Source organism: Camelus ferus, chromosome 13 (genome assembly GCF_009834535.1).
Source record: "Camelus ferus isolate YT-003-E chromosome 13, BCGSAC_Cfer_1.0, whole genome shotgun sequence".
Lineage (NCBI taxonomy): Eukaryota > Metazoa > Chordata > Mammalia > Artiodactyla > Camelidae > Camelus > Camelus ferus.
The window spans coordinates 67600335-67624215 of NC_045708.1; the positions used below are offsets into that span (position 1 = coordinate 67600335).

At 41.3% G+C, this 23881-nt stretch overlaps 1 protein-coding gene and 1 long non-coding RNA gene across 9 annotated transcripts in view; one reads left to right on the forward strand and one right to left on the reverse strand.

Moving 5' to 3' along the window:
- Positions 1 to 2669, forward strand: part of LOC116668145 — a 14078-nt gene extending 11409 nt beyond the window's left edge. The window contains exon 3 of the long non-coding RNA XR_004325215.1: positions 2585 to 2669. This is a non-coding gene — a long non-coding RNA (uncharacterized LOC116668145). The remainder of the gene's footprint in view (positions 1 to 2584) is intronic.
- The window catches only part of LOC116668142 (putative ankyrin repeat domain-containing protein 19), a 36780-nt gene continuing 14151 nt past the window's right edge, over positions 1253 to 23881 (reverse strand). Inside the window, exons 2-14 of one of the 8 annotated variants that reach the window (XM_032494752.1) lie at positions 23005 to 23094; positions 21363 to 21458; positions 20024 to 20160; positions 17962 to 18012; positions 15288 to 15574; positions 14497 to 14611; positions 14161 to 14334; positions 7845 to 7951; positions 6406 to 6543; positions 4877 to 4959; positions 2650 to 2802; positions 1995 to 2046; positions 1253 to 1615 (exon numbers count right to left, since the gene is read on the reverse strand). In XM_032494752.1, coding sequence (XP_032350643.1) covers positions 1507 to 1615; positions 1995 to 2046; positions 2650 to 2802; positions 4877 to 4959; positions 6406 to 6543; positions 7845 to 7951; positions 14161 to 14334; positions 14497 to 14611; positions 15288 to 15502 — 1146 coding nt within the window. In that variant the 5' untranslated portion in view covers positions 15503 to 15574; positions 17962 to 18012; positions 20024 to 20160; positions 21363 to 21458; positions 23005 to 23094 and the 3' untranslated portion in view covers positions 1253 to 1506. Of the gene's footprint in view, positions 1616 to 1994; positions 2047 to 2649; positions 2803 to 4876; positions 4960 to 6405; positions 6544 to 7844; positions 7952 to 14160; positions 14335 to 14496; positions 14612 to 15287; positions 15577 to 17296; positions 17316 to 17899; positions 18013 to 18064; positions 18074 to 20023; positions 20161 to 21362; positions 21459 to 23004; positions 23095 to 23881 lie in introns of those variants that run through there. The other 7 variants (XM_032494750.1, XM_032494749.1, XM_032494753.1 and 4 more) reach the window with 7 other exon arrangements.

The window sequence follows — 23881 nt, forward strand, 5'->3', positions numbered from 1 at the left end:
TGTTTTGTTTGTAAATACCACTATAAGTAAGAGTTAAATTTTGTCACTCTAAGTCACTCAGTTGAACATGGTCATCTCTCCCTACCTGAACGCTGCAAATTATTACTAGAGAGAGAGAAAAACAGATTTTAAAAGTTCCTAACACATCAGCTTTCCACCTAGAGAAAGAACTGGTGGTCAGGATTCTAAGGATATTATACAGCTTGAAAAGATATATTGAATGGAACATGAGAGAGGGCTAAAAGAAGGTTAAAAAGTTTTCATCTCAAACTCTAAGCTCACAGTTGGTGGACACTGAAAAACAGACTGTAACCTTTTCCTATTTCTCATATACTTCTTATCTATTTCCTTGGCATTTATGACATACTTCCTCTCATAACAACTGAACTTTTACAGCCTAAACAAAGGGAATAGAAATTTAAGTCATATTTTTAGAATTTGAATAGATTTCACTATGACATAGTACGCATATTATATTACCTGTACCATCAAATAGATTTCATTATGACAGAGTGTGCATGTTATAGTACCTGCAGCATGATGCAGAATTCCATGTCTCTTCATGCATTCACATTCAAAAATAATAAAATGCTTCTTACATTTAAGACCTTATTCTCGGTGCTCCAGGAAATGCACAATTACGTTCCCTAATCTCTAGCGGTGTATGCTGATGCAGGGGCTATAAAATGAGTACGTAAATAACTATACTACAAAATATCTGAAACTTGAAGTTTTAGAATGGGACACGAGGACTGCACCTACTTTTCAAAACTATAATACAAAAGAATTCTGAAGTAGGTTTTATCATATGGTTGTTATTAGGAGTCTACTTTGAGAGCTGGCTGTTATTTTAGGGAAAACATGTACTCTTCAATTAGATGAATATTGAATATACTCGTAATGAGATAATTTAGAAAACACAGAGGAATCTCTTTATAACATGGATTTTGAGAAACAGAATTTTAATTTCTAAATTTCTATAATTTCAACTATTAGTCTTAATGCAGAACCAGAGACAGAAATAAAGGGGGAAAAAAAAAAAAACCTCTTTCCTCACAATTCTCTGATACCAAAATAAAAAGTGTCCAAGGGGAAAAAAAAAAAGATACATGCTACATAGTTTTGGAACTGAAAGGCCCCAGGAAGAGGCCATGATGATCACAGTAAGTAGCTGTGTGAACTGAAGATGTCCCTGAGGCACGAGTATTATACAAGTCCCGTCAGTGTGGTTTAAAAGTCAAAGAATCCTTATCTTTGGCCAAGCTTCACACTTCCTCTGTTGTGGGAAATCTTTTCACAGTACAGTTTTCCTGTCACAATCTATTTTCTAGTCCATTTTGCTTCAGCCTCATCTTCAGTATTTACCAAAGTAAAAAAAAGAAAAAAATTCAACCTGTCATATTTTTATAAAATGGTTTACTCCGACCAACTTTCTAATACAAATGTAAAACAATGATAGGCAGACCACTGCTAAATTTTAAGAGTAAATACTATGCAAAACTAAATTCAGAGCAGAAAAATTAATTTCACAAGAAAACACTTTACCTTGGGAGCAAGATCTAAGTCACCATCTGATGGAGGCCTTGAATCATCAACATCATGTTTGGGTGAAATACTTTGGAGCAAAAAATACACATCAAAAATGAGTGAGTTCATTTCTTGAAACAAACAAAAGTGACAAAAGTCTATGCTGAGGGATAAGAAAGCAGATTTGGGAGCCAGGCTGCCTGATGGTTAAGTCACAGGTCAACTACTTGTTAACCATGGAATCATGGGTCAACTAGTCAACCTCCTTAAACCACAGCTGCCTAACTAACTAATAGTAAGCTGTAACAGCACAGCTACTCTGCAAAGCTGTTGTGGTGACTGTACGAGGTAACAAATGTCAAGTACACAGCACGGTGTCTAACCCAGAGTAGGACACTCAACAAGCCTTGTTTCTTTTCTCTGTGTTCCCTTAGTCAACATATTTTGAAAAATCCATAAAATCCTACCTGATGACAGAGATGTCTTCAAACCTCGGTGAAAACTCAACCACTAAATCCGCTATTAAAGAAAAAAGTAAAACAGATTCTGTATCAGCAACAGAAAAATACAGAGTATTAAAAGTGTAAGACCAATGTTTTGTTAAAAAGCATTCCTTTGGGACCACACCTGGAGACTACACACTTCAGTGAATATTGAGTATACTCCTGGTAGGTAATTAATGCATAAAAAACACTTCCCCTCCTTCATATTTATCAAAAAAAAAAAGGGTGTTTATCCAAATTTGTTATCTTAAAGCGAACTGTTTACAAGGACCAAAATCCCAACCAAACTTTATGAGACTCACAAAAAACGGTAATCGTTAGTAGAATCAGCATCATCAACTGACTTCAAGCTCACACAGCGTGGTGTTTCTGGACGACACCCATGGGACTAACCCACCCCGCCATTTGGCTTTGGCAGCCTCGTGTTATCTGGGCACATTCATCCCTATATGCTCACATACGGTCTAGGGCTGCTTTCACACTGCGATGGCAGACATGAGTAGATGTGACAGACACCACATGGCCTAAAATGTTGACTCTCTGGCCCTTTATAGAAAAAGCTTGTGCATCCCTGCTTTATGTCATAACAGGAAACCCCAAGACTCAAATCGAATCTTACTCTTCTGCTCAACATTCTTCGGTGAATCTGTGCAGCTGCCATTGCTGGTTCCCAACTCGACAACCATTTCTTCTTCGTCATCCTTGCCGGACAATTGCAACTTTTCTTGGATATTCTCTGCTCCAGTACGCGAAGAAGGTAAACTCTCCTTAGCTGCAAAAAGAGAAATGATTGTTCTACAGTCATCACAGTAACTACATCTCCTTCCCCAGTGGCTGGTTTAGGAAATGAGCACGTGATGTAACCCAGCCAATAAGATGCTAGGGGAAGTCTACCGGAAGCTTCTCTGTTTTCTTCCTAGTTAACAGAAAACATGCAGAGAGAAGCAGCCCTCCTCGCCTGCGGATACTGCCATGCGAGAATATGATGCTTGGAGCTGCCGCTAATCAGCAGACCAGGAAAGGCGACGTCAAACACCAGCAGCCTCACAGCTGAAGGAGGGACAGCGTCTGGGATCCTGATGACATCACCGAACCTTCTAAACAATCCTGACTCCTGTTGCTGTAGACACTGTTACTTAGGTCTCTTATTATTATTTGCAGCTGAAAGCATTCTGACAATTTCCCAAGGTCTACAGCAGACCTCCTCCTCTCTACAGTACTAGAAAGGCTTTCAGAAGTGTGCCTGAGCTAGGTAGTCACCTCGTTCCCAACCATTCCTACAGCATCCTTTCTGCACCAACAACATGAAACTCATAGATCCTGCAAAGTTCACTGGCACATCTTAGCCTTTGCACCGCTGTCCTTTCTGCCAAATGTAATCTTCAAAGATGTTCCGCCCACCAAACACTGCCCTTCTGCCTCCTTCCCTGGCAAACTTCTACTCGTTCTGCATGGCTTACCTGACATCCTACCCACTTTTCAAAAACTTCTTTCCTCACCATGGACTTAAAGTATTTGGCACATATTAAATACCAATAAAAAATACATAAAGACAGTTACAAAGTCCTCGTGGGCTCTGGGACACAGTAAGCACAGAATAAAGTAAAGCAAATCATAAAAATGAGGATGACAGTAACAAGCTCCCAGAGGCCAGGAACTGTGCTTTTGACCTGTTTGCACGCTGTAATGTCAGAGTGGTGCTTAGTACCTAAAAGACACTCGATAGTCATCTGTTAAGTGGATCAATTAACAGATAAGAATGTTTTCTTTGGAAGTCCTGTTTAAAAAACATACAGACATTTTAACCAGGGACAACTCTGTTGTGTTATGAGCACCTTGAAGACCAAAACTCTGTCTATTCCATCTTTGTATTTCCTACAACAGTTCTTTGCTTGATCAAGGTCTACCAAGTTAAAGGTGCCCTCATACAGTTCAGACTGAACAGCACGCTAGGGGTCACACCTAGGCAACACAGTCTTTTTTTTTTTTATGTGAAGTACTTCTGTGCTTTTATTACAATTTGTTAAGTCCTGAGTTGTGCTATTTGAGTAATTATTATGACAATCCTTTAACTAATGGCAACAGAAAATCTTGTTCTAACAAAATTATAGTTTCATGACAAGTATCCCAAAAAAGAGAAGAAAACATCTGACTCTCACGAAGGCAACATGTCGCATTCTGTTTGCACTTCTGAGGAATGCAATCGGTGAGAGTGAGACCTTGTTGGTGTAATGATGCGAAAAGTAACCAGTGCTTCTCAACAGGGCACTGCTTTCCTGACTTCTGCATTATCACTAGATATCTTTAAAAAACAATCTCTTGTTAGTATGCTGCACACTGGCCCAGCTGTGCAGTTCTAATTGTTGGCCATTTGTTTATAGCACCAGGAAGGTATTGCTGAGCTCCCAGTTTTAAAGACAATCACTTTTTAGTGAGGCTAATCACTGTGCAATAACTAGCATTCATTTACCCAATGTAATCCATTTGCTGTAAAAACTAAAGATTCAGTTCCGTAACAAGGCCAACTTGTTATAATGTTAGGGGAAATGTACAACAAAGTTAAAAACCTGTTTTTCTTATTTACACAAAGATATAATATGGGATTTCAGGGGCCATGATTAAATAAATGAATTTCCTTTTCAGACAATATTGTCTCAGATTTTAAATTACCTACAATTAACTTCTTAAGTAATTCTGAATACTAGGCCATGAAGAAAAAATTAATTAAAAAAATAAAAACATACATGAAATTTACACACTGGCTTTTTTCACTGCTCTTTCATTATCCAAAGTTCCTCACTCTTACTTCCGTATCTATGGTAGGCCCAACAAGAGTAACTTATTACCAGAACTCTGTCCTAGGTCGCTATTTTGAGGGGGAGTAGTTGGTATCTTTCCGTCTCTGTAGTCGACAATCAGTTGGTAAATGCTACGTATAAAAACAGTGATGAATAAATATTACTACTTGAATACTAATATAAAAACAATTACCAAATATATTAAATTCTTAGCTTATTTCAGACAATATCAGAGGTAATAGCAAACCTTCAATTGTCCCATATACTTCAAATTTGTACAATCTACAAACTTTTAAATTTAGCATGTACAACTAAAAAAGAAAAAAAAGGTGAAGTTGTCATGAGCTGAGGGCAGTACAGCTCAGCAAGTTAACTAGAGCGAGCCTGACATATGGAAGGTATCTCGAACTCAGAAGTCCCAGCTCTATAACCAACAGCTATTTGTTCCTGGAAAAGTTGCTTCTCATCAGCTCAAAGTCTTCCTTTATAAAACTGGGATCTTACTGTCAGGCAGTTAGTTATTAATACTCACAAGAGTATTACGAAGATTTAATGAGATAATGTATCCCCCAGATGCTCAGAGAAATAGTGGAAGAATGGAATAATTTCTTCCTGAACTTAAATGCTGGAACTATTTGAGAATCCCAAATAAAACCCAATGTGTGTTTTCTTTCCTAGGTGTAACATTTAAATGTGGCAGTTTTCAGAAAATGTTACAAATTACGGTGATTAGGTGTTCTTCATGGTTTATAGTTCAGGGCACCTCAGCTACTATATAATTTGTAGCTACATTTACTTATAAATATATGACCTCATACAAGCATATGTATGAGAACTAAACAAGCTGTCACGCTGAAGTTTACGTGTCGATCACCATGAAGACCACGGAAACTGGATCAGCACAGGCATCCCGGGAGCAGAGGTCAATGACCCGACTGCAGGACCAGTTTCTTTTTCCTTTTCTTCTTTTAAAGTTTTATTAAAGGTCTTTAGAGAGCAACATCCAGACTCCAGACTCAGCTGCCAAGGAGATCCTGTTAAAACTAGTTTTAGTACCAACGCTGCAGCAACAGAATCAAAGGAGACAAGAGAACGATTAGAGTGCCCTCGCCCTGCCCCAATGCCTTGTGGGAGAGGACTGTCACTGTGATCTTAGGGAATCCCTTAGGTTCCTGGAAAATTCAAGAGGAAGATTATAGAAGAAAGTCCCCAAAGGAAAATACAGGATTTTCTGCTCTACTAAACATTTCAAGACCCAAACAACTAGTTAGAAAAATCAGCTATGTGACATTATTTGTACCCCATGCATAGGGGTTACACTGGAATGAAATGGAGAACAGCAGGACCCTAAGGATAAATGTCTTACAAATCCTGAGATAAAGAACCCTGTGCCCACTGCTCCATCTCACTAGTCTGGCCTTTTGCTGGTTTCCAGCTGATGATGTGCAGGGTCTCACTGCCATCCCCAAAGTGCCTGCTCCCAACTAGGAACTCTTACCTGTCACATAACAAGTTAACAGTTAGGTCACTTCCAACCTCAGTTTAGAGATAACTGGCACTTTAATGGAAACACTTACTGTTTAAAACCGTTCAAACGAGCATATTGTTCAGGACACCATCCCTGTAAATCTCGAGAACTGGCATTAACATGCTTCTGAAGAAGCAGCTTGACTATGTCCGGTGAGTCATGAAACACAGCAAGCGTGAGCGCTGATCTAAAATAAAAGAGACAACTTCACCCTTAGGAACTTAGTCAGCTTAACTTAAACAGTTAATTTGGTCTACTTTACCAAGTTAATATCCTGCCCACCCCTGGAGAACTGACCACTTACATGCTCAAGTGCTCATCTTTGCACATTACCTCCAAGGCCAAAATGGAGGGACAAAAAAGAAGCCTCCTGTCCTACTTGGGTAGCACACAGTAGAAGTGGCTAATTTAAAGTCCTCTGATGGACAAGAAAGGATGCTGAGGTCACTTATCTGAAGTAGGTAAAGATTTAAATAAAGGATTCCCCATTTCTTCCCTAGTCTGAAATATAATACTTTAAAATCAGCTAGAGGTCAGGTAAGGAGAAGCTGTTTGCAGGTTGAAAAGAGTAATATGAATAAAAACGGCAACAAAAATAGTCACGGCTGCAGTTAACACGCTGAGAAGCATGTGCCCGGCACTAACCTGAACAGTCTACGTATGGTCTTTCTTAGGCACAACCCCCCTTGAAGGATGTACGACGACCCTCCTTTACGTGACAGGAAACGTACTGGTTGGTGGTAAGTCATGTCCCCCAGGTAACACACCTGACCAGCAGGAGAGCTGGGAATTCAACCTCATCTGACTCTAAAGCCCAGCTCTTTCCTCTTTATCATCCACCAATGACTTGCCTTCTTTAAGGGGAATGTTTATTCAATATTTAAAGCTATTTTTCTTCCTTCCACCATTATCAATTAAAAATAAAAACAAAATGTACTAGAAATGAAAAAGGATAAAAACTGATGAGCCCACAGTATCTGGTAATAGTTACTCTCTTAGTGATACTCACTTAGTGATAACCTAATAACATCAGTATCCTTCAAAGAAAGTAATTTAAAGCAGAGTCATCCAAAAGACAAAACAAACTCCTCTTTGTTTAATATGCATCTTTTAAGAAAAAAAAAGTACCAAGAAGAGGTTAAAAAAAGTTATAAAGAAAGAAGAAATTCAACACTGTCTTATAAGGTAAATTAAAATTAGAGTCCACACTAATAAAACTAAAATGAAATCCCTGAACTATTGTAAGATCGTATGACCAAAAAAAGCAGGTTGCAAACGACAGCAGTCACTACCATAAAGGAAGGTGAGTCCTGCTGCATACCGTTCTTCGTGACACCAGGCAGAATAATTGCTTTTCTACCTAACTGATGATGTGTTGATTTTAAGTTAATCCTCTTCTTATTAAGTTAATCTTTCTGATTGGCTGTTACTGCTCTACAACATTAAGATTTAAAAAAAAAAAGAGAGAGAGAGAACAAACTATTGTACCTTTGCAGCTTGTCGACTGCATGTACATTTGCCCCGTTCTCTATCAAAAATTTGACCATTTCTTCTTTGTTCTCCCTGATGGCGAGTAAAAGTGGTGTGAAGTTATACTGTAAAACAGTAAAAACAGTTGACAATGTGTAAAATTACATATAAATTTCAAAACTGAATTTAAAAACTTAAGTCTCTTAAAGAACTTAAACATATACTATAAAGTAAATAACAAGCAGCCCCTTCCTCCTCGCCCCTCTGTGCCCCTTCTCTTTAAAAGGTTCCTCCTTGACCTCCTCGAAAGTTTCCCTGTGAAGTCATTCTCTGAAACTCACTTCAGACATTTGCTGGTTCCAAGAACCTTCGCTTCTATCGCAGCGTGTGTCAGGCATTCTCTAGTTACCTTACTGCTCAACTACTACTCCTGACACTCTAAACACTGCTCCAGAGAGAACCATTTAGCTGCTGAATCAACTACATTTTTAAGGAGCCACGCTGAGGAGAAAGATACCATACTGTCTGCAGCATGCATAACCTATCCAATTACAACTATGACTAATCTCATAAAGCTTGGAGACATTCCAATGGGAATATGATTATTTGCATGTAAAGAAAAAGTTTTTCTTAAACCAACTTATACATTCCAATGTGAAAAATTCCATCCCACTCTTAAGGGATTATTACAAAATATGAAGTAAACTATAAATTAATATAGACTGTCTTTAAAATCTTGAAATATTTATCAAAATATACAAACAGGAATTGTAAATTCAAATGCTTACAGAGGCAACATAGGTGGCCCGAGTAAGTGAAGGTCACAAGTGAGGACAGCAAACTGGAGAACACACGCCCCACCGAGAAGGGGCCACCTCTGCAGAGCAGACCACATAGGAGCCTGGGCTCAAGGGGGACCAGATTTGATTCTTTAGGAGAAGTTCTGAAGTGTAGATTTCTGCACAAGTCTCCTATATTTTAAATGTTGACTCAATGTGTGGAGACAAACTGAACATATCCAGGGCCATGTTTAGTCTATAGCCCACTTGTGTTTTTATGTTTGCTGTGTTTCCAAACAGTTGGGTATAAATCAAGTATTTGTGTGTAAAACCTTGCCTTTCTTTAGAATCATATGTCTTACACACAAAAACACTGGGCCCCAACATGTAATAAAAATTGTGATTAAGACTCACAAGAATTTTTCCAATGCCTACTAAAACTACAATCTACCTGTATCTAATTCTCCCCAATTGTTAATCAAATGGATTATTAGTTCATAAGATGGCCGAAACTAAATTATTAAAACAATTCCAATTTGTTACTAATGTCATGGGTCTTGATGTTTAAAACTGCCATCTTGCATGGTATACTTATATATAATGGAATACGACTCAGCCATAAAAAAGAATGAAATAATGCCATTTGCAGCAACATGGAAGGACCTAGAGATTATCATACTGAGTGAGGTAAGTCAGACAGTGAAAGACAAATCCCATAGGATATCACTTAATATGTGGATTCTAAAATATGATACAAGTGAACTTATTTACAAAACAGAAATAGACTCACAGACATAGAAAACAAACTGATCATTACCAAAGGGGAAAGGGGGTGGGAGAGGAATAAATTAGCAGTTTTGGACTAGCAGATACAAATTACTGTATATAAAATAGATGAACAACAAGGTCCTACTGTATATACTACAGGGAACTATACTCAATATCCTGTAATAAACCATAATGGAAAAGAATATGAATATATATATATATATGAATAAGAATATATATATAACTGAATAAGAATATATATAACTGAATAAGAATATATATATATAACTGAATCACTCTGCTGTACACCAGAAACTATCACAACACTGTAAATCAATTAGACTTTAATTTAAAAAAACACTGTCATCTTGATTATGCTAGGGCTCAGTGAATCTAACAGATAGATATATTGCAAGAGTCCGTCACACAGCTTTAACCAAAAGAAGGCTCATGACTTCCTATTACTGCAATCAGAAAAACCCTACTGTATAGCGATACAGGCCTTCCTCAAAAAAGAACAATCTCAAATAAACAATTTAACCCACCACCTGAATGAATTAGAAAAAGAAGAACAAAAAACCCCAAAAAGCAGCAGAAGGAATAAAGATCAGAGAGGAATTAAATACAATAGAGATTAACAAGACCATAGAAAAAAATCAACCAAACCAAAAGCTGGTTTTTTGAAAAAGTAAATAAAATCGACAAACCTCTGGCCAAACTCACAAAGAAGAAAAGAGAAAGCACAAATTAGCAAAATAAGAAAGGAGAAATTACAACAAACAAAATAGAAATACAGAATATCATACGAGAATATTATGAAAAACTATATGGAACCAAACTGGATAACCTAGAGGAGATGGACAAGTTTCTGGAAACATACTGTCCACCAAGACTGAATCAAGAAGAATCTGAACACTTGAACAATCCGATCACTAGAAAGGAAATAGAAATAGCAATTAAAAACCTCCCTACAAATAAAAGTCCAGGACCAGACGGCTTCACTGGGGAATTCTACCAAACATACAAAGAAGAACTCATACCAGTCCTTCTCAAACTCTTCCAGACGATTGAAAAGGAGGGAATACTCCCAAACTCATTCTGTGAAGCCACCATCACCCTGATACCAAAACCAGGCAAAGACACTACAAAAAAAGAGAATTATAGGCCAATATCACTGATGAACGTAGACGCCAAAATCCTCACCAAAATTTCAGCAAATAGAATCCAACAACACATAAAAAAGATTATACATCATGACCAAGTGGGGCTCATCCCAGGGACACAAGGCTGGTTCAACATACGCAAGTCAATCAATGTAATACATCACATCAACAAGAGAAAGGACAAAAACCACATGATCATCTCAATCGATGCAGAAAAAGCATTTGATAAAATTCAACATTTATGATAAAAATTCTCGCCAAAGTGGGTATAGAGGGAACATATCTCAAAATAATAAAAGCTATATATGACAAACCTACAGCCAGCATAGTACTCAACGGTGAAAAACTCAAAAGCTTCCCACTAAAACCTGGGACAAGACAAGGATGCCCACTATCACCACTCCTATTCAACATAGTCCTGGAAGTCCTAGCCACAGCAATCAGGCAAGAGAAAGAAATAAAAGGGATCCAAATTGGAAAAGAAGAGGTAAAAGTGTCACTATATGCTGACAACATGTTACTATATATAGAAAACCCTAAAAGGTCCACACAGAAGCTACTAGAGCTGATTGAAGAATTCAGCAAGGTAGGTTACAAAATTAACGTTCAAAAATCAGTTGCATTTCTTTACACTAATGATGAATCAACAGAAAAACAAAGTAAAGAAACAATCCCCTTTAAAATAGCACCCAAAGTAATAAAATATCTGGGAATAAATCTAACCAAGGAGGTGAAAGAATTATACACAGAAAACTATAAACCATTGATGAAGGAAATTAAAGAAGACTTTAAAAAATGGAAAGATATTCCATGCTCTTGGATTGGAAGAATCAATATTGTTAAAATGGTCACACTGCCCAAGGCAATCTACAGATTTAATGCAATCCCTATCCAATTACCCAGGACATATTTCACAGGACTAGAACAAATCATAAGAAAATTTATATGGAACCATCAAAGACCTAGAATTGCCAAAGCATTACTGAAGAGAAAGAAAGAGGCTGGAGAAATAACTCTCCCAGACTTCAGACAATACTATAGAGCTACAGTCATCAAGACAGCAAGGTATTGGTACCAAAACAGACATACAGACCAATGGAACAGAATAGAGAGCCCAGAAATGAACCCACAGGCTTTTGGTCAACTAATCTTCGACAAAGGAGGCAAGAATATACAATGGAATAAAGACAGTCTCTTCAGTAAATGGTGTTGGGAAAACTGGACAGCAGCATGTAAAACAATGAAGCTAGAACACTCCCTTACACCATATACAAAAATCAACTCAAAATGGATCAAAGACTTAAACATAAGACAAGATACAAGAAACCTCCTAGAGGAAAACATAGGCAAAACATTATCTGACATACATTTCAAAAATTTTCTCCTAGAAGAAACAAAAGCAAGAATAAACAAATGGGACCTAATGAAACTTACAAGCTTCTGCACAGCAAAGGAAACCAGAAGTAAAACAAGAAGACAACCTATGGAATGGGAGAAAATTTTTGCCAATGAAACCGACAAAGGCTTGATCTCCAGAATATATAAGCAGCTCATACAACTCAATAAGAAAAAAATAAACAACCCAATCCAAAAATGGGCAGAAGACCTAAGCAAGCAATTCTCCAAGGAAGACATACAAATGATCAAAAGGCACATGAAAAAATGCTCAATATCACTAATTATCAGAGAAATGCCAATCAAAACTACAATGAGGTATCACCTCACACCAGTCAGAATGGCCGTCATTCAAAAATCCACAAATGACAAATGCTGGAGAGGCTGTGGAGAAAGGGGAACCCTCCTACACTGCTGGTGGGAATGCAGTTTGGTGCAGCCACTATGGAAAACAGTGTGGAGATTCCTCAAAAGACTAGGAATAGACTTACCATATGACCCAGGAATCCCACTCCTGGGCTTGTATCCAGAAGGAACCCTACTTCAGGATGACACCTGCACCCCAATGTTCATAGCAGCACTATTTACAATAGCCAAGACATGGAAACAGCCTAAATGTCCATCAACAGGTGACTGGATAAAGAAGATGTGGTATATTTATACAATGGAATACTACTCAGCCATAAAAACCAACAACATAATGCCATTTACAGCAACTTGGATGCTCCTGGAGAATGTCATTCTAAGTGAAGTAAGCCAGAAAGAGAAAGAAAAATACCATGAGATCGCTCATATGTGGAATCTAAAAAACAAAAACAAAAACAAACAAAAACAAAAACAAAGCGTAAATACAGGACAGAAATAGACTCATAGACAGAGAATACAGACTTGTGGTTGCCAGGGGGGTGGAGGGTGGGAAGGGATAGACTAGGATTTCAAAATTGTAGAATAGATAAACAAGATTACACTGTATAGCACAGGGAAATATACACAAAATGTTATGATAACTCACAGGGAAAAAAATGTGACAGTGAGTGTGTACATGTCCATGAATGACTGAAAAATTGTGCTGAACACTGGAATTTGACACAACATCGTAAAATGATCATAAATCAATAAAAAATGTTAAAAAAAAAAAAAAAAAAAACCCTACTGACCTAATGACCTGGACGGGAACAAAAGGTGCAAAATCTTTAAAGGGTCCGACTCTACTTACTGAATCACTCACCACAACCAAGTTTCTAAGACTGTCTGAGTGCCACTGAATGATCAGTGGTTAGAAGGGAAAAGGAGCTATTCTTCAAGGCAATAGATACTGCCAGTAATATTGCCAATAAACTCCTCAATCACAGAGGAAGAGACGGATAAGTCAGGCTAACACGGCTGGAAAGGAGAGCACTGAAAGCAGCAGCATCTATCAAACTCCCGCCCTTCCAGAGATGTCTTATTTTTGAGATCTGTGAATTTACATGTATTACATGTATCCATTCAATAGTCCTTAACCAAGGGTTGTATCAGAATCTCAGGGAAGTATTTCTAAATACTGTGTCTAGACCTGAGTACCTTTATTCAATCCAAATCTTCAGGGGAGAGCCAGGAGAAAAAGCAGGAGGACCAGCTGCGCCATCACTTGCTCCCCACCTACAGCCACAGCCCTGCAGGGGAGCTGCACCCGGCTGAGCACGGAAGACCCCAAGATGAAGGTGTACGTGGAGGGCCATGTGGCCACCAGCACAAGCGAATGCCCCTGCTGGCTGGCTGTCAAACATGACCTGACCTCACTTGCCCAGATTCTAGAACCTGGGATCCTGGGGTGCTCAGGGCCTGTGGCTTGCTGCCTCCCCTGCCCAGGTGAAGTCACCCAGCTCCCCCTGCTGGGTACTGGGTTCCTTCCTCCTCCCACCCACCCCCAGGCAGGCAGCCAGACCTTGTCATCACTTCACTCCCCGCAAGCCTTCATCTTCTTTAGGCGCTGAGCCTACCACCCACTCCCAGGCACTTCCTAATGGGACGCTGTTCCTTCTGGGGTAGAAGTGCGGCTGGGAGACAGAGCTCTGCCCTTTCCGTGGGCACTACCTCTAGCCCCTGGCCTTGGCTTTGGAGTTGTTTCCATGATAACAGGGCTTGATGTATTGTATTCAGTATACATATTACTATAAATAAAACACCTGTAGCTAGAAAAGACCCTGTATTTCAAATATCTTGTAAATAAAGTCAGTTGAGCTATACCTTGTCTGTCGCCTCAATATTTGCATTATAGCGGAGCAGCTTTGCTGCAATTGATGTATCTCCAGCCAAGACGGCGTAATGCAGAGCAGTGTTTTGACAGTTGTCCTCAAGATTTGGGTCAGCTCTGTATTCCAGCAGGACAGTGACACATACTTCTTTCTGGCATTGTACAGCCTGTTGGTATCACGCCAAGAAACAGACTGTAAGTGCTAGGCATTCCAAGTTAACATTCCTCAAGTTCCATTAGTTCGTTATATTTAAAACAGATAAATTCATTTTTATTCTAAGTAATTACATCGAATCCATCTCACGTGGACATGGTTGGCTGCTACACACCTTGATGAGAGCTGTCTTGCCTTCCTTGTCACGAGCATTCAGATTACAATCCCAATGTATGAGGAGACTCACCACTGATGACTGGCCGGTGGTGCAGGCCAAGTGTAGGGCAGTCCTGCGAACATGAGGACTTTTTAGGAAATTAGAGCGTACTAGTTCAAAGATACAATTACTCACGTAATTGTAAACATTCAACAGCATGCTATTCCTACCCCTTTAAAACTAACATTTAGTCTTCTTATCTTAGTTCTTTCTACGGGGAAAGAACAATATTTATTAGCTCTTATTACTCACCACATTAATGGAAGAACTACCTGTTTGAATATAAAGGGCATGCCATTGAGATTCAGCTCACCTTGGGTCTGACTTCTACTTTAACACTGTCCCTTATTAGCTCTCACTTAGCCTGTCTGTGCCTCAATTTCCTCATCAACAAAATGGGCATGAAGTAGTAGTTATCTTACAGGACGCCGCTGTGATGCTTAAATGAAAAGCTATGCAAAGTGTCTGGCAGTTCCTTGCACAAAATAACAGCTCAATAATTGTTAGATAATGTTATAATTGTTACCGTTACTATTTTACAAAAACAACATTTCAATTAAATAAAATGATAATGTATCTACTTTGCTGCTGCAAGGATGAGAGAGAACACTGTACTTCAATGATTCTAACATGCTCATTTTCTCACTCTTCAACATCTCTGACATGGGAAGGCAATTTAAAATTCATGTCTTAAAACCATAGTTGGCAGCTCCTCCCAGGCCTGCCCCGCCCCGTCCCGCCGCTGTTACCTGTTCTTCCTGTCTCTGCCGTCTACGACATTTTCGTTGCATAACAGCAACACCTCCACTGTGTCCAGATGACCAAAATATGCGGCTTTGTGGAACGGAGTTAGTTCGCGCTTACGGACGTGATACCCAGGCACGGGGTTCTCACGATTCCTGCGCTCTCTCTGATGGATGCTGAAGCCCACGCAGCTCGCGAACTCAGTGAGTCTCTTCTTCATCTGGCTTATCGCCTTCCGACACCGCTCACTTCCCTCTTGGCCTCTTGCCGCCTCCCGATCTCAGCGCCGGCGCTATAGAAGAGCCACAGAAGTCTCGCTGCCACACCTTGGCTGCAAAGCTCAACGGCTCGGAATGTTTGGTCCGGAACAGTCGTAGCCTAGCAACAGCACTGACCCTCAACTGTCCCTCAACTGTCCCTCCAGAGCCAGTGTCCCTGTGAGTGCGCACAGAGACCTGGAGGCCCAGTGTGCCTGGTGCGCACTTGGGAGCCTAAGGCATTTCAAATCTCTGCAATTGCTTGTGGGCCATTTTGGATTCCTTTCAAATGTTGGTGCTAGGTGGTTGAGTGTTTTGGGACATTTCCAGAAGTTAGGCTTGCCCCTGAGAAAGTCATGTTTGTATGCGACTATGGTTAGAGTGGGGTGGAAACACAGCATGCTGAAGGCCTAGTCCCCCAGAGAGCTCCCCACCAAAAGTCTCTGTATCTCCTTATCCCTCAGTTTATTCCTTTCCCCATCCCTCTGGGCCCCAGCCAGTCTCCAGGGAATTTAGCAGATGCAAACAGCAGAAAGCTGTTTTCCTGGTTTCAGAGATTGTGGCAATATGTATCATTAAGTACAAACTTGAGAAACCAATACACGCTCTCCAGATGAAATGAAAATGTGTTTCCGCATGTCTGCTGACCCTGCTCTGTGGCTCAGCCTTATGTTTACATGCTTTCTTCACTTTATTTTTTGCTTTTATTTCCACCAATTAAATCTTCGATCAATCCAAGATTTATGTGGGAGCATGGCATAACATTTGAGAACTTTTTAACCACGTAACTATGAAAACACTACGTCAGTTACTCAGCGAGGCCACGCTGCTGGCTGAGCACTTGCAGGAGGGGGGGAAGGCAGGGCAGGCCTCTGCTTCCTGCCTAACTCCATCCTTCCTCCCTCAGCTGGCTAATTATGGCTTCTGGCCCTGCCACGATCAAAACTGCAGGGGGCGGTAGAGTTCCTAAGTGGCTGACACTCCTGGGAGCTGGTCTTGAGTGGACTGGACCTGGCAAGTGTTTTGAAGCTGACTCTCAGGGGCATTTCTGTGCCCCCCACCTGCCCTCACCTGCAACTCCCCTGACCTAAGGGAATGTGGTGTTACAAACTTCCCCATTTAATCTATCTTTTCTATTAGCATACACTGTTATTGCCCTCATCTTATTAAAAAAAATGCGTTCACCCTCCAGCTGCGGCCCCATTTCTCTCTTCTCCAGCACACATGCCTCCTGCCCCTGCAAAGGAGCTGTTCCCATTCGCTGCCTCTGATTCCTCTCATTTTCCACCCAAGCCAAGTGTGTCCACTCACTGCAACTGCTCACGACAGGGTCACCCACCACCCACCAGGTGCTGACTCCACGAGGAGCTCTCAGTCCTCTCCTCTCACGGCCCAGCAGCCACACTTCCCACCGCTGCTCTCCCCAACTTCCTGAAGCCCTTTCTTCACGGGGCTTCCTGGGTCTCAGGCTACTCTGGTTTCCTCCCACGGCCCTGGCTGGTCTTCTCAGTCCCAGCTCCTGAATGCTGACACACAGCACCCCTGAGGCTCAGTCTTCTGGCCTCTACTACTTTCTGCTGCCGCCCACATCAGCCTTAGGGCTTTATGTATTATCTACAAGTTGGTAACTTCCAAACTGCTATTTCCAATCCAGACCTCCCTCCTGTATTCCAGACTCAAATACCCATTGCCTCTCAACGTCATCTCTTGGAAGTTTAATAGGACTTCTCCTGGGCCGGCCCTCCCCTGGGCCTGACCTTTCCTGATCGTACCCTCTCCTGGACCTGCCCTCTCCTAGGCCTGCCATGACCTGGGTCTGACCTTACCTGGACATGCTGTCACTTGGGCCCTCTCCTGTTCCTGCCCTCTCCTGGGCCTGCCCTCTCATGGACCTACCCTCACTTGGACCAGCCTTCTCCTGGGCTTGCCCCCACCTGTGCTTAGCCTCTCCTGTTCCTGCCCTAAGCTGGTCCTGCCCTAAGCTGGTCCTGCCCTCTCCCGGGCCTGCCCTTTCCTTGGCCTGCTTGCTCCTGGTCCTTCCCACTATCTCCTGGGCTTCCCCTCACCTGGGCCTGCCCTGTCCTTTGCCTGCCCTCATCTGGTCCTGCCCTCTCTGAACTGCCCTCTCCTGTGCCTGCTCTCACCTGGGCCTGCACGGTCCTGGGCCTGCCCTTGCCTGGACCTGCCCACTATCTCCTGGGGCTTCCCTCTCCTGGGCCTGCCCTCTCCTCAGTCTGCCCTCACGTGGGTCTGCCCTCGGGTTTGTCTGCCCACCACTAGGACTGCCCTCTTCTGGGCCTGCCCTCACCTGGGCCAGCCCTCTCCTGGTCCTGCCCACTATCTCCTTGGCCTCCACTCACCTGGCCTGCCCTCTCCTGGACCTGCCCTCTCCTGGCCTGCCCACACCTGGGCCTGCCTTCTCCTGGCCTGCCCACACCTGGGCCTGCCTTCTCCTGGTCTTGCCCTCTCTCTCCTGGGGAAGTAAGCCAGAAAGAGAAAGGAAAATACCATATGAGATCACTCACATATGGAATCTAAAAAAAAAAACCCAAAATATAAATACAAAACAGTAACTCATAGACATAGAATACAAACTTGTGGTTGCCAAGCGGGTGGGGGTAGGAAAGGACAGACTGGGAGTTCAAAATTTGTAGATACTGACAGGCACATGTAGAATAGATAAACAAGATTATACTGTATAGCACAGGGAAATACATACATACAAGGTCTTATGGTAGCTCACAAGGAAAAAAAATGTGACAATGAATATATGTATGTTCATGTATAACTGAAAAATTGTGCTCAACACTGGAAATTGACACAACATTGTAAACTGACTATAAGTCAATAAAAAAAATGTTAAAAAAAAAAGTGCTCCATTCAGACCTATGGTTACATGCTGATCTTTTAGGGACAGAGACTAGGTTGGAACCTAAATGTACAGACTGGGAGAGAAAGGGATTTCAACTATTCTGACCAATTCCTGTTGAATGAAACAGAGAGGCCAAGCCCTCCCATTTCAAAAGTGCCCAGTTGGTGAGAAGACCCACTGCAGGGCAGGCGACGGGAAGGAACCTCCTTAACAAAGGTCCCAGATGAGAAAATGGCCCAGTGACACTCACTCAGCCCAGAGGGCCTTCAGCCTGAATGTCAACGTGGAGAACCCGGGCAGAAGTGGGTGTGAGCCCTTCCCTCACCTGCGCAAGGTGGACGCAGTTTTCAGCACCCCCCTCACCACCCACCTGTCCAGCCTTCCTCACTGAGTCACAAGGGAACTGGGTGGAAAGGATTTCAGCCTCATGTGTTTGGCCCTGGGCGGGGCTGGGATTCCCCTTCCATCTGAGTGGAGGGCAATGATGTCCCCGGAATAGGGTGTGTCTGGAATCAGCTGCTCCAAGTGCCCCGTGTGGGTGTTTCCTGGCACCACAATCTAGAGGGGATGACCTGACAAATTCTGTCTGATGACAATCCAAATGCTTACCGAGTCTTTTATTAGTCAGCATTATAACGTTTATAGTAAAGGGCTGAGCCCAGACACAGCAGAAGTCAACCTCTGCGCTACCTCATGAGATCTGCCCAGGCCACAGCACTGGATGTAATTTACTCTCATAAATTCCCTCTCCATTAAATGTGAGCTCACACTTGACCCTTAGCTACTTCAACAACCTCCCATTTAGGTTCCTGGGGAAGGTTCTCACATACAACATCCAGGGCTTATGATAGTGACCCCAAAGCATCCCAAATGTTAGAGACATGTACACCTAAGATACACTTCTCGGGGAGAGATCTCTCTATTAAAACAGCTACTCCAGGTAATGGATAAGAGAGCAGTGTTGTCTGAACACGTCCTGCCACACACAGGATGCAAGTCAACATTCGGACAGGCTCAAGTTGTGTTTATCTTTGTTCATGGTCCCTGCTTCTTTTTGTAAAGTCTTGTAAGTTTACTTTCTCTCAGATGTTCTGATATTCTTCTTACTCAAATTAGTAATTTCTGTTCTCTGTATTATTAATCTACTTAGAAAATGGAATAGTACTAAGACAGATTGGCAATCTGTTACGAGCCAATGAAGGCAAACTTTCAGGTAGGTTCCTAACAAAGACGTGTCTGTTACAATGAAAGCCCATATTGACAGGGTCTATGAATGATTTGCATTTACTACTGGGGTTTTTTAACTCATATATAGCTAATTTGCATTTTCCCCAAATCCATTTTTGCTTACTAACCCTACAGTTGATACCCTTACGATTTAACTCATCAAAAGCAATCACTTAAGCACTGTACGCAGGCATGTTTGTGGCCTGCGTTCTCATAGGCTGCCAAGCACGACACAAACATGAGACTAAGTTCATCAGGAAATGACTGTGCATGTGACCCAGGGCCACACCAACTCATCTACTGCCCTGCGCCAGCAACCACAGCAGGAGGCGCCGTAAAATCTATGGAATTCTTCTGCCAGCTCTGAGCTGACAACAGTACTTACAGGTTCCGGGGGCCTCATGCCAGCCAGGGGAGCGCACACACGCGGCGCTGCTGCACCGGCCAGGGGCAGGGTCCAGCCAACGTCCCCGCTGTTCGGTGGATTGTACACTTGGACATTTCTGGCCAGTCCTCTCACCACTGAGAAAGGAAAAGGCAACACATATTTCTTACGCCTGTTTACACATGGCAAGCTATCACTTACCCTGAACTTCTGCTCTGTAGTAGGAGAAATACTGACTTCCTTAAACTTTGAATTATCTACACACAAAAGCACATGAAAACTCTCCAAATCCACATTTAGCCAAACTCAGCCAGCTAGGGCCTTGGTCTCTATGGAAGCTAAGTTGTTGTCAACAAAAACAAGGGAGTAAAAGTAGTAATACTGGGTTGGCCACAAAAGGACAAGGGACAAGGGGCAAGAGCGAGAAACTGGAAAAGCAGCTTCAGTTTTCCAGCACAGGTCATGGAGAGAGACACAAGAGGATTCTATCATCTCTGACTCTAAATGAGAACTGACAACACGGAGGACGTCCATCTAATCCGGGCAGCTAGATTAGCTGGTTTCAATCATTCATTTCTTCTCATTCAACAGACACTGAATGTCTTCTGTGATTCAAAGAAAAGGCAAACATAGGGAGAAATCAAAGATACACTCAGTTCTCAATTAACTGCCCCAATAGGGACTTAGAAAAACATGCAAATTAAATCCATGTATTATCTCCAAACTCCACTTTAGCAATAACATCATTTTTCTAGACCACTAATCTTTTGCCAAAAGATGTCATCCATACTTGCTTTCTTTGAGCCATCAGCACGTATATTTTTAAGCAAAAAAAAATATTTAGAGGTATGCACCGAAGCCTTTAAACAATACTACAAAGAATTGTAAAACCACTATAAACTGATTTCTTAACATATTAATAGCAAATGAAAGCACAGAGAGATTTCCAATGCCAAAAAGCACTTCATCAGCAGAGAAATGTGCTATCAAGTAACACGACCAGCAGATTTCAACAACCAACACTGAAAGCTAGTGACAAAACACTGCTTCGTACAATTTATTGAGCACAAAGCAAAGCTCATGAACTTTTGTCAGTGACAGAGAACACTGATAACTAAACACATTTAGAAATCCTGAAGTTATCACTTCAGAAGAATGTCATTTTTATTTCATACACTAAAATATTAACAATTGGTGGGGGTTGGAAGGTAAACTGTGTAATTGTTACATTTTTATTCCGTCATTATGTATTTCCCAAATTTTCTCTCTACTTTAAACTTTACGCTATACTAAAAAGCAAAATGCATCATGAAGACGCTAAATTTGTCTGCCTTCTTACTTCCATGTTCTTCCAGTGTCTGGTGTACACCTTCCATTACCCTCAGGATAAGGGGGAACCACTGTAACGGTGTCTGGGGCATCTGGCTGCAGATTCCTAAGAACGGCATCATTGGAAACAAAAAAGACAAGAGAGCAGCATTATGTAATCACATTTATAATTAAGGCTACAGGTAAACAGTATGTTACCTTAAAACCAAGACCACTTTTTAGCCAGGTAAAATTGTGAATTAACATCAGCGATCTTCTAAATCACGGTATTTCTCACTTTACGTGGAAAAACAATCTTCAGTAACAATATTCAGTGGTGGTGCCTCTAAGGCATACTCACACTATAGGGTTAATTTTCTATAAAATGAGTCTAATGGTATAGTTCCCTTGCTTAAAAAATTTAGTAGTTCTCCAGTACACAGAAGATTCAGTATATTATTTCTTAGCTTTACATATTAAATTGTTCACTGTAAGCCCCCAAACCCTATTTTCCAGTCTCTATACTTTTAACTCCTCCCCCCGACACACCGTGTATAGCTTAATCTTCTGCTATCCTCCCCACCATGTCACCCTCTGAAGATGCATGTTGCTTTGTGCCTTTAAGTCTCTACACACCCAGGACCCTTCATCTAGAACCCCTTCCCAATTCCCTGCCTAGAAAACTGACACCAATTATTTAAGCCCAGTTCACACGTACCTGGGAACTCCTGTCTGACTCTCTCAGTCTCTCTCTCTCTCCTCTTGTTCCTGCAGCACTTTTTTTTACTATGTCTGGTGTAGTGCTTTTAACACTATACTGCACTTACGTAAGTGCTTCTTTGCTCCATATGAGAAAATTAAAGAAAACATTATACACTTACCTGTGCCCCCCAGAGCCTACCGTACTGTGGTAGGTGAGGGTGTGGGGGGCACAGTAGTGGGAAAATGAAGTGTGTCAATGAATGACCTCCATATCTCTGTCTCTTAGGCCAGCTGCCTCCCACTCACTGCTGTGGTTTCCATCCTGTGTACGTGTCTCCTACTACTATTACTGCCACGTGGGAATCCTGGGTTGTGCTACGTGTCCCTGTCACCGTCCTATTCCCTATCTCTATCACTTGTGGCCATAATGGTAGTGAGCAAAGCACTCTCCCAGCAGTGCCGTGGTGGTGACGAGTGGAATACTAGCTACATGACACAGTACTTTCAACTGAGCATCTCACTACTCAACATTAATATAGTTGTATTCTAGGGAAGATTTCCCAAGAAAAACTCTAGTCATCATTAACCCTTTCTGAGGATGACAGAAGTCTGAACAAATAACATGAAGCCCAAAGAGAATACAGTTGCATCTACTACAGCAGAAGGTATGGGGGGAGGCGGGGGGAGCCCCTGTGGTGATAATGTCTAGGGTGATTGTAGGTTACAGCTCCAGAAATATCTCTGTGATCTCAGTGCTTCTTATGTAAAGACGGGCACCCTCATGTCCAGACTTAGAGATCCACAACTGCTCCCAAATCTAAACACACACACACACACACACAATGTGTAGAAATTGCTATTAAAAGGAACTATCAACTGAAGAAATGATCACAATCAAAAGTTCTTAAGTGGATGTTCAATAATTGTCTCTCAGCTAGATGTTTCTTCCCAATATATTCTGCAAAATTTACCTGAAGCTCCTTAATGACTATTTCAATCGGTTCAGGAAAGTGAGTGGAAACCAGCTCTGCAGCTTTACCAGGCTTCAGGGACACAAGTTCCTGGAATGAAAGACAAAGATAAAATGATCTTTAATGCTAAATTTAAATATAATTTCCACAGATGTGAAGCATGAGCACCTACTTCAAAATTTTCATGAGCTTCTACACTGCCTTTCAGGAGACCTCAATACAGGGCCTCAATTTTACTGAAAGGCATATTGCAAATAAGCAAAACTCTACAAGTACCATTCAAAAAAATTAGATTTTGATATAAAACATAATTCAGAATTCTTAGAAAATCAAAGAACTAAAAATTCAGGATTTAGGCGATGACTTCTACAGGATGAAAAGGAAAACACACCTCCCCAAATTCCCCTTCAGGGAATTTCACCCTTGATAGCAAAGCAGTAACTTCAAAGAAATGAAAAAAAGAATAGAGTTGTGATTTCTCTGACTAAGAATTCTGAAATTTTACTTCTGATGCCTGGTGGACTTTGAAATCAGAAGTGTCTTAAGAAACTAAAGGTCCTAACTCGAAGAGGCTGACCACTCTTCGTAAGGCCTATTTCTGTCTAATCGAAGACTTTCAATCTGCCCTCCCGTTGAACTTTCCTACATACCACTGGCTCTCCTTTTCTTCTTGAAACTCTCTGCATACTTGGTTTCTGTGACCCTATTGCACCTTTTCAATTGCATGTTCTATTCCTAAAATGCAAAGATTGGCTACAGATCAACATATTATATTGTCAAATAAGAATACGATAAGTTACTGTGGCAGCAAAATGTATGACATAAATAGTAATTTTGTGATAGTATCTGTAGATGGATAATAATTAGCTGACAAAAA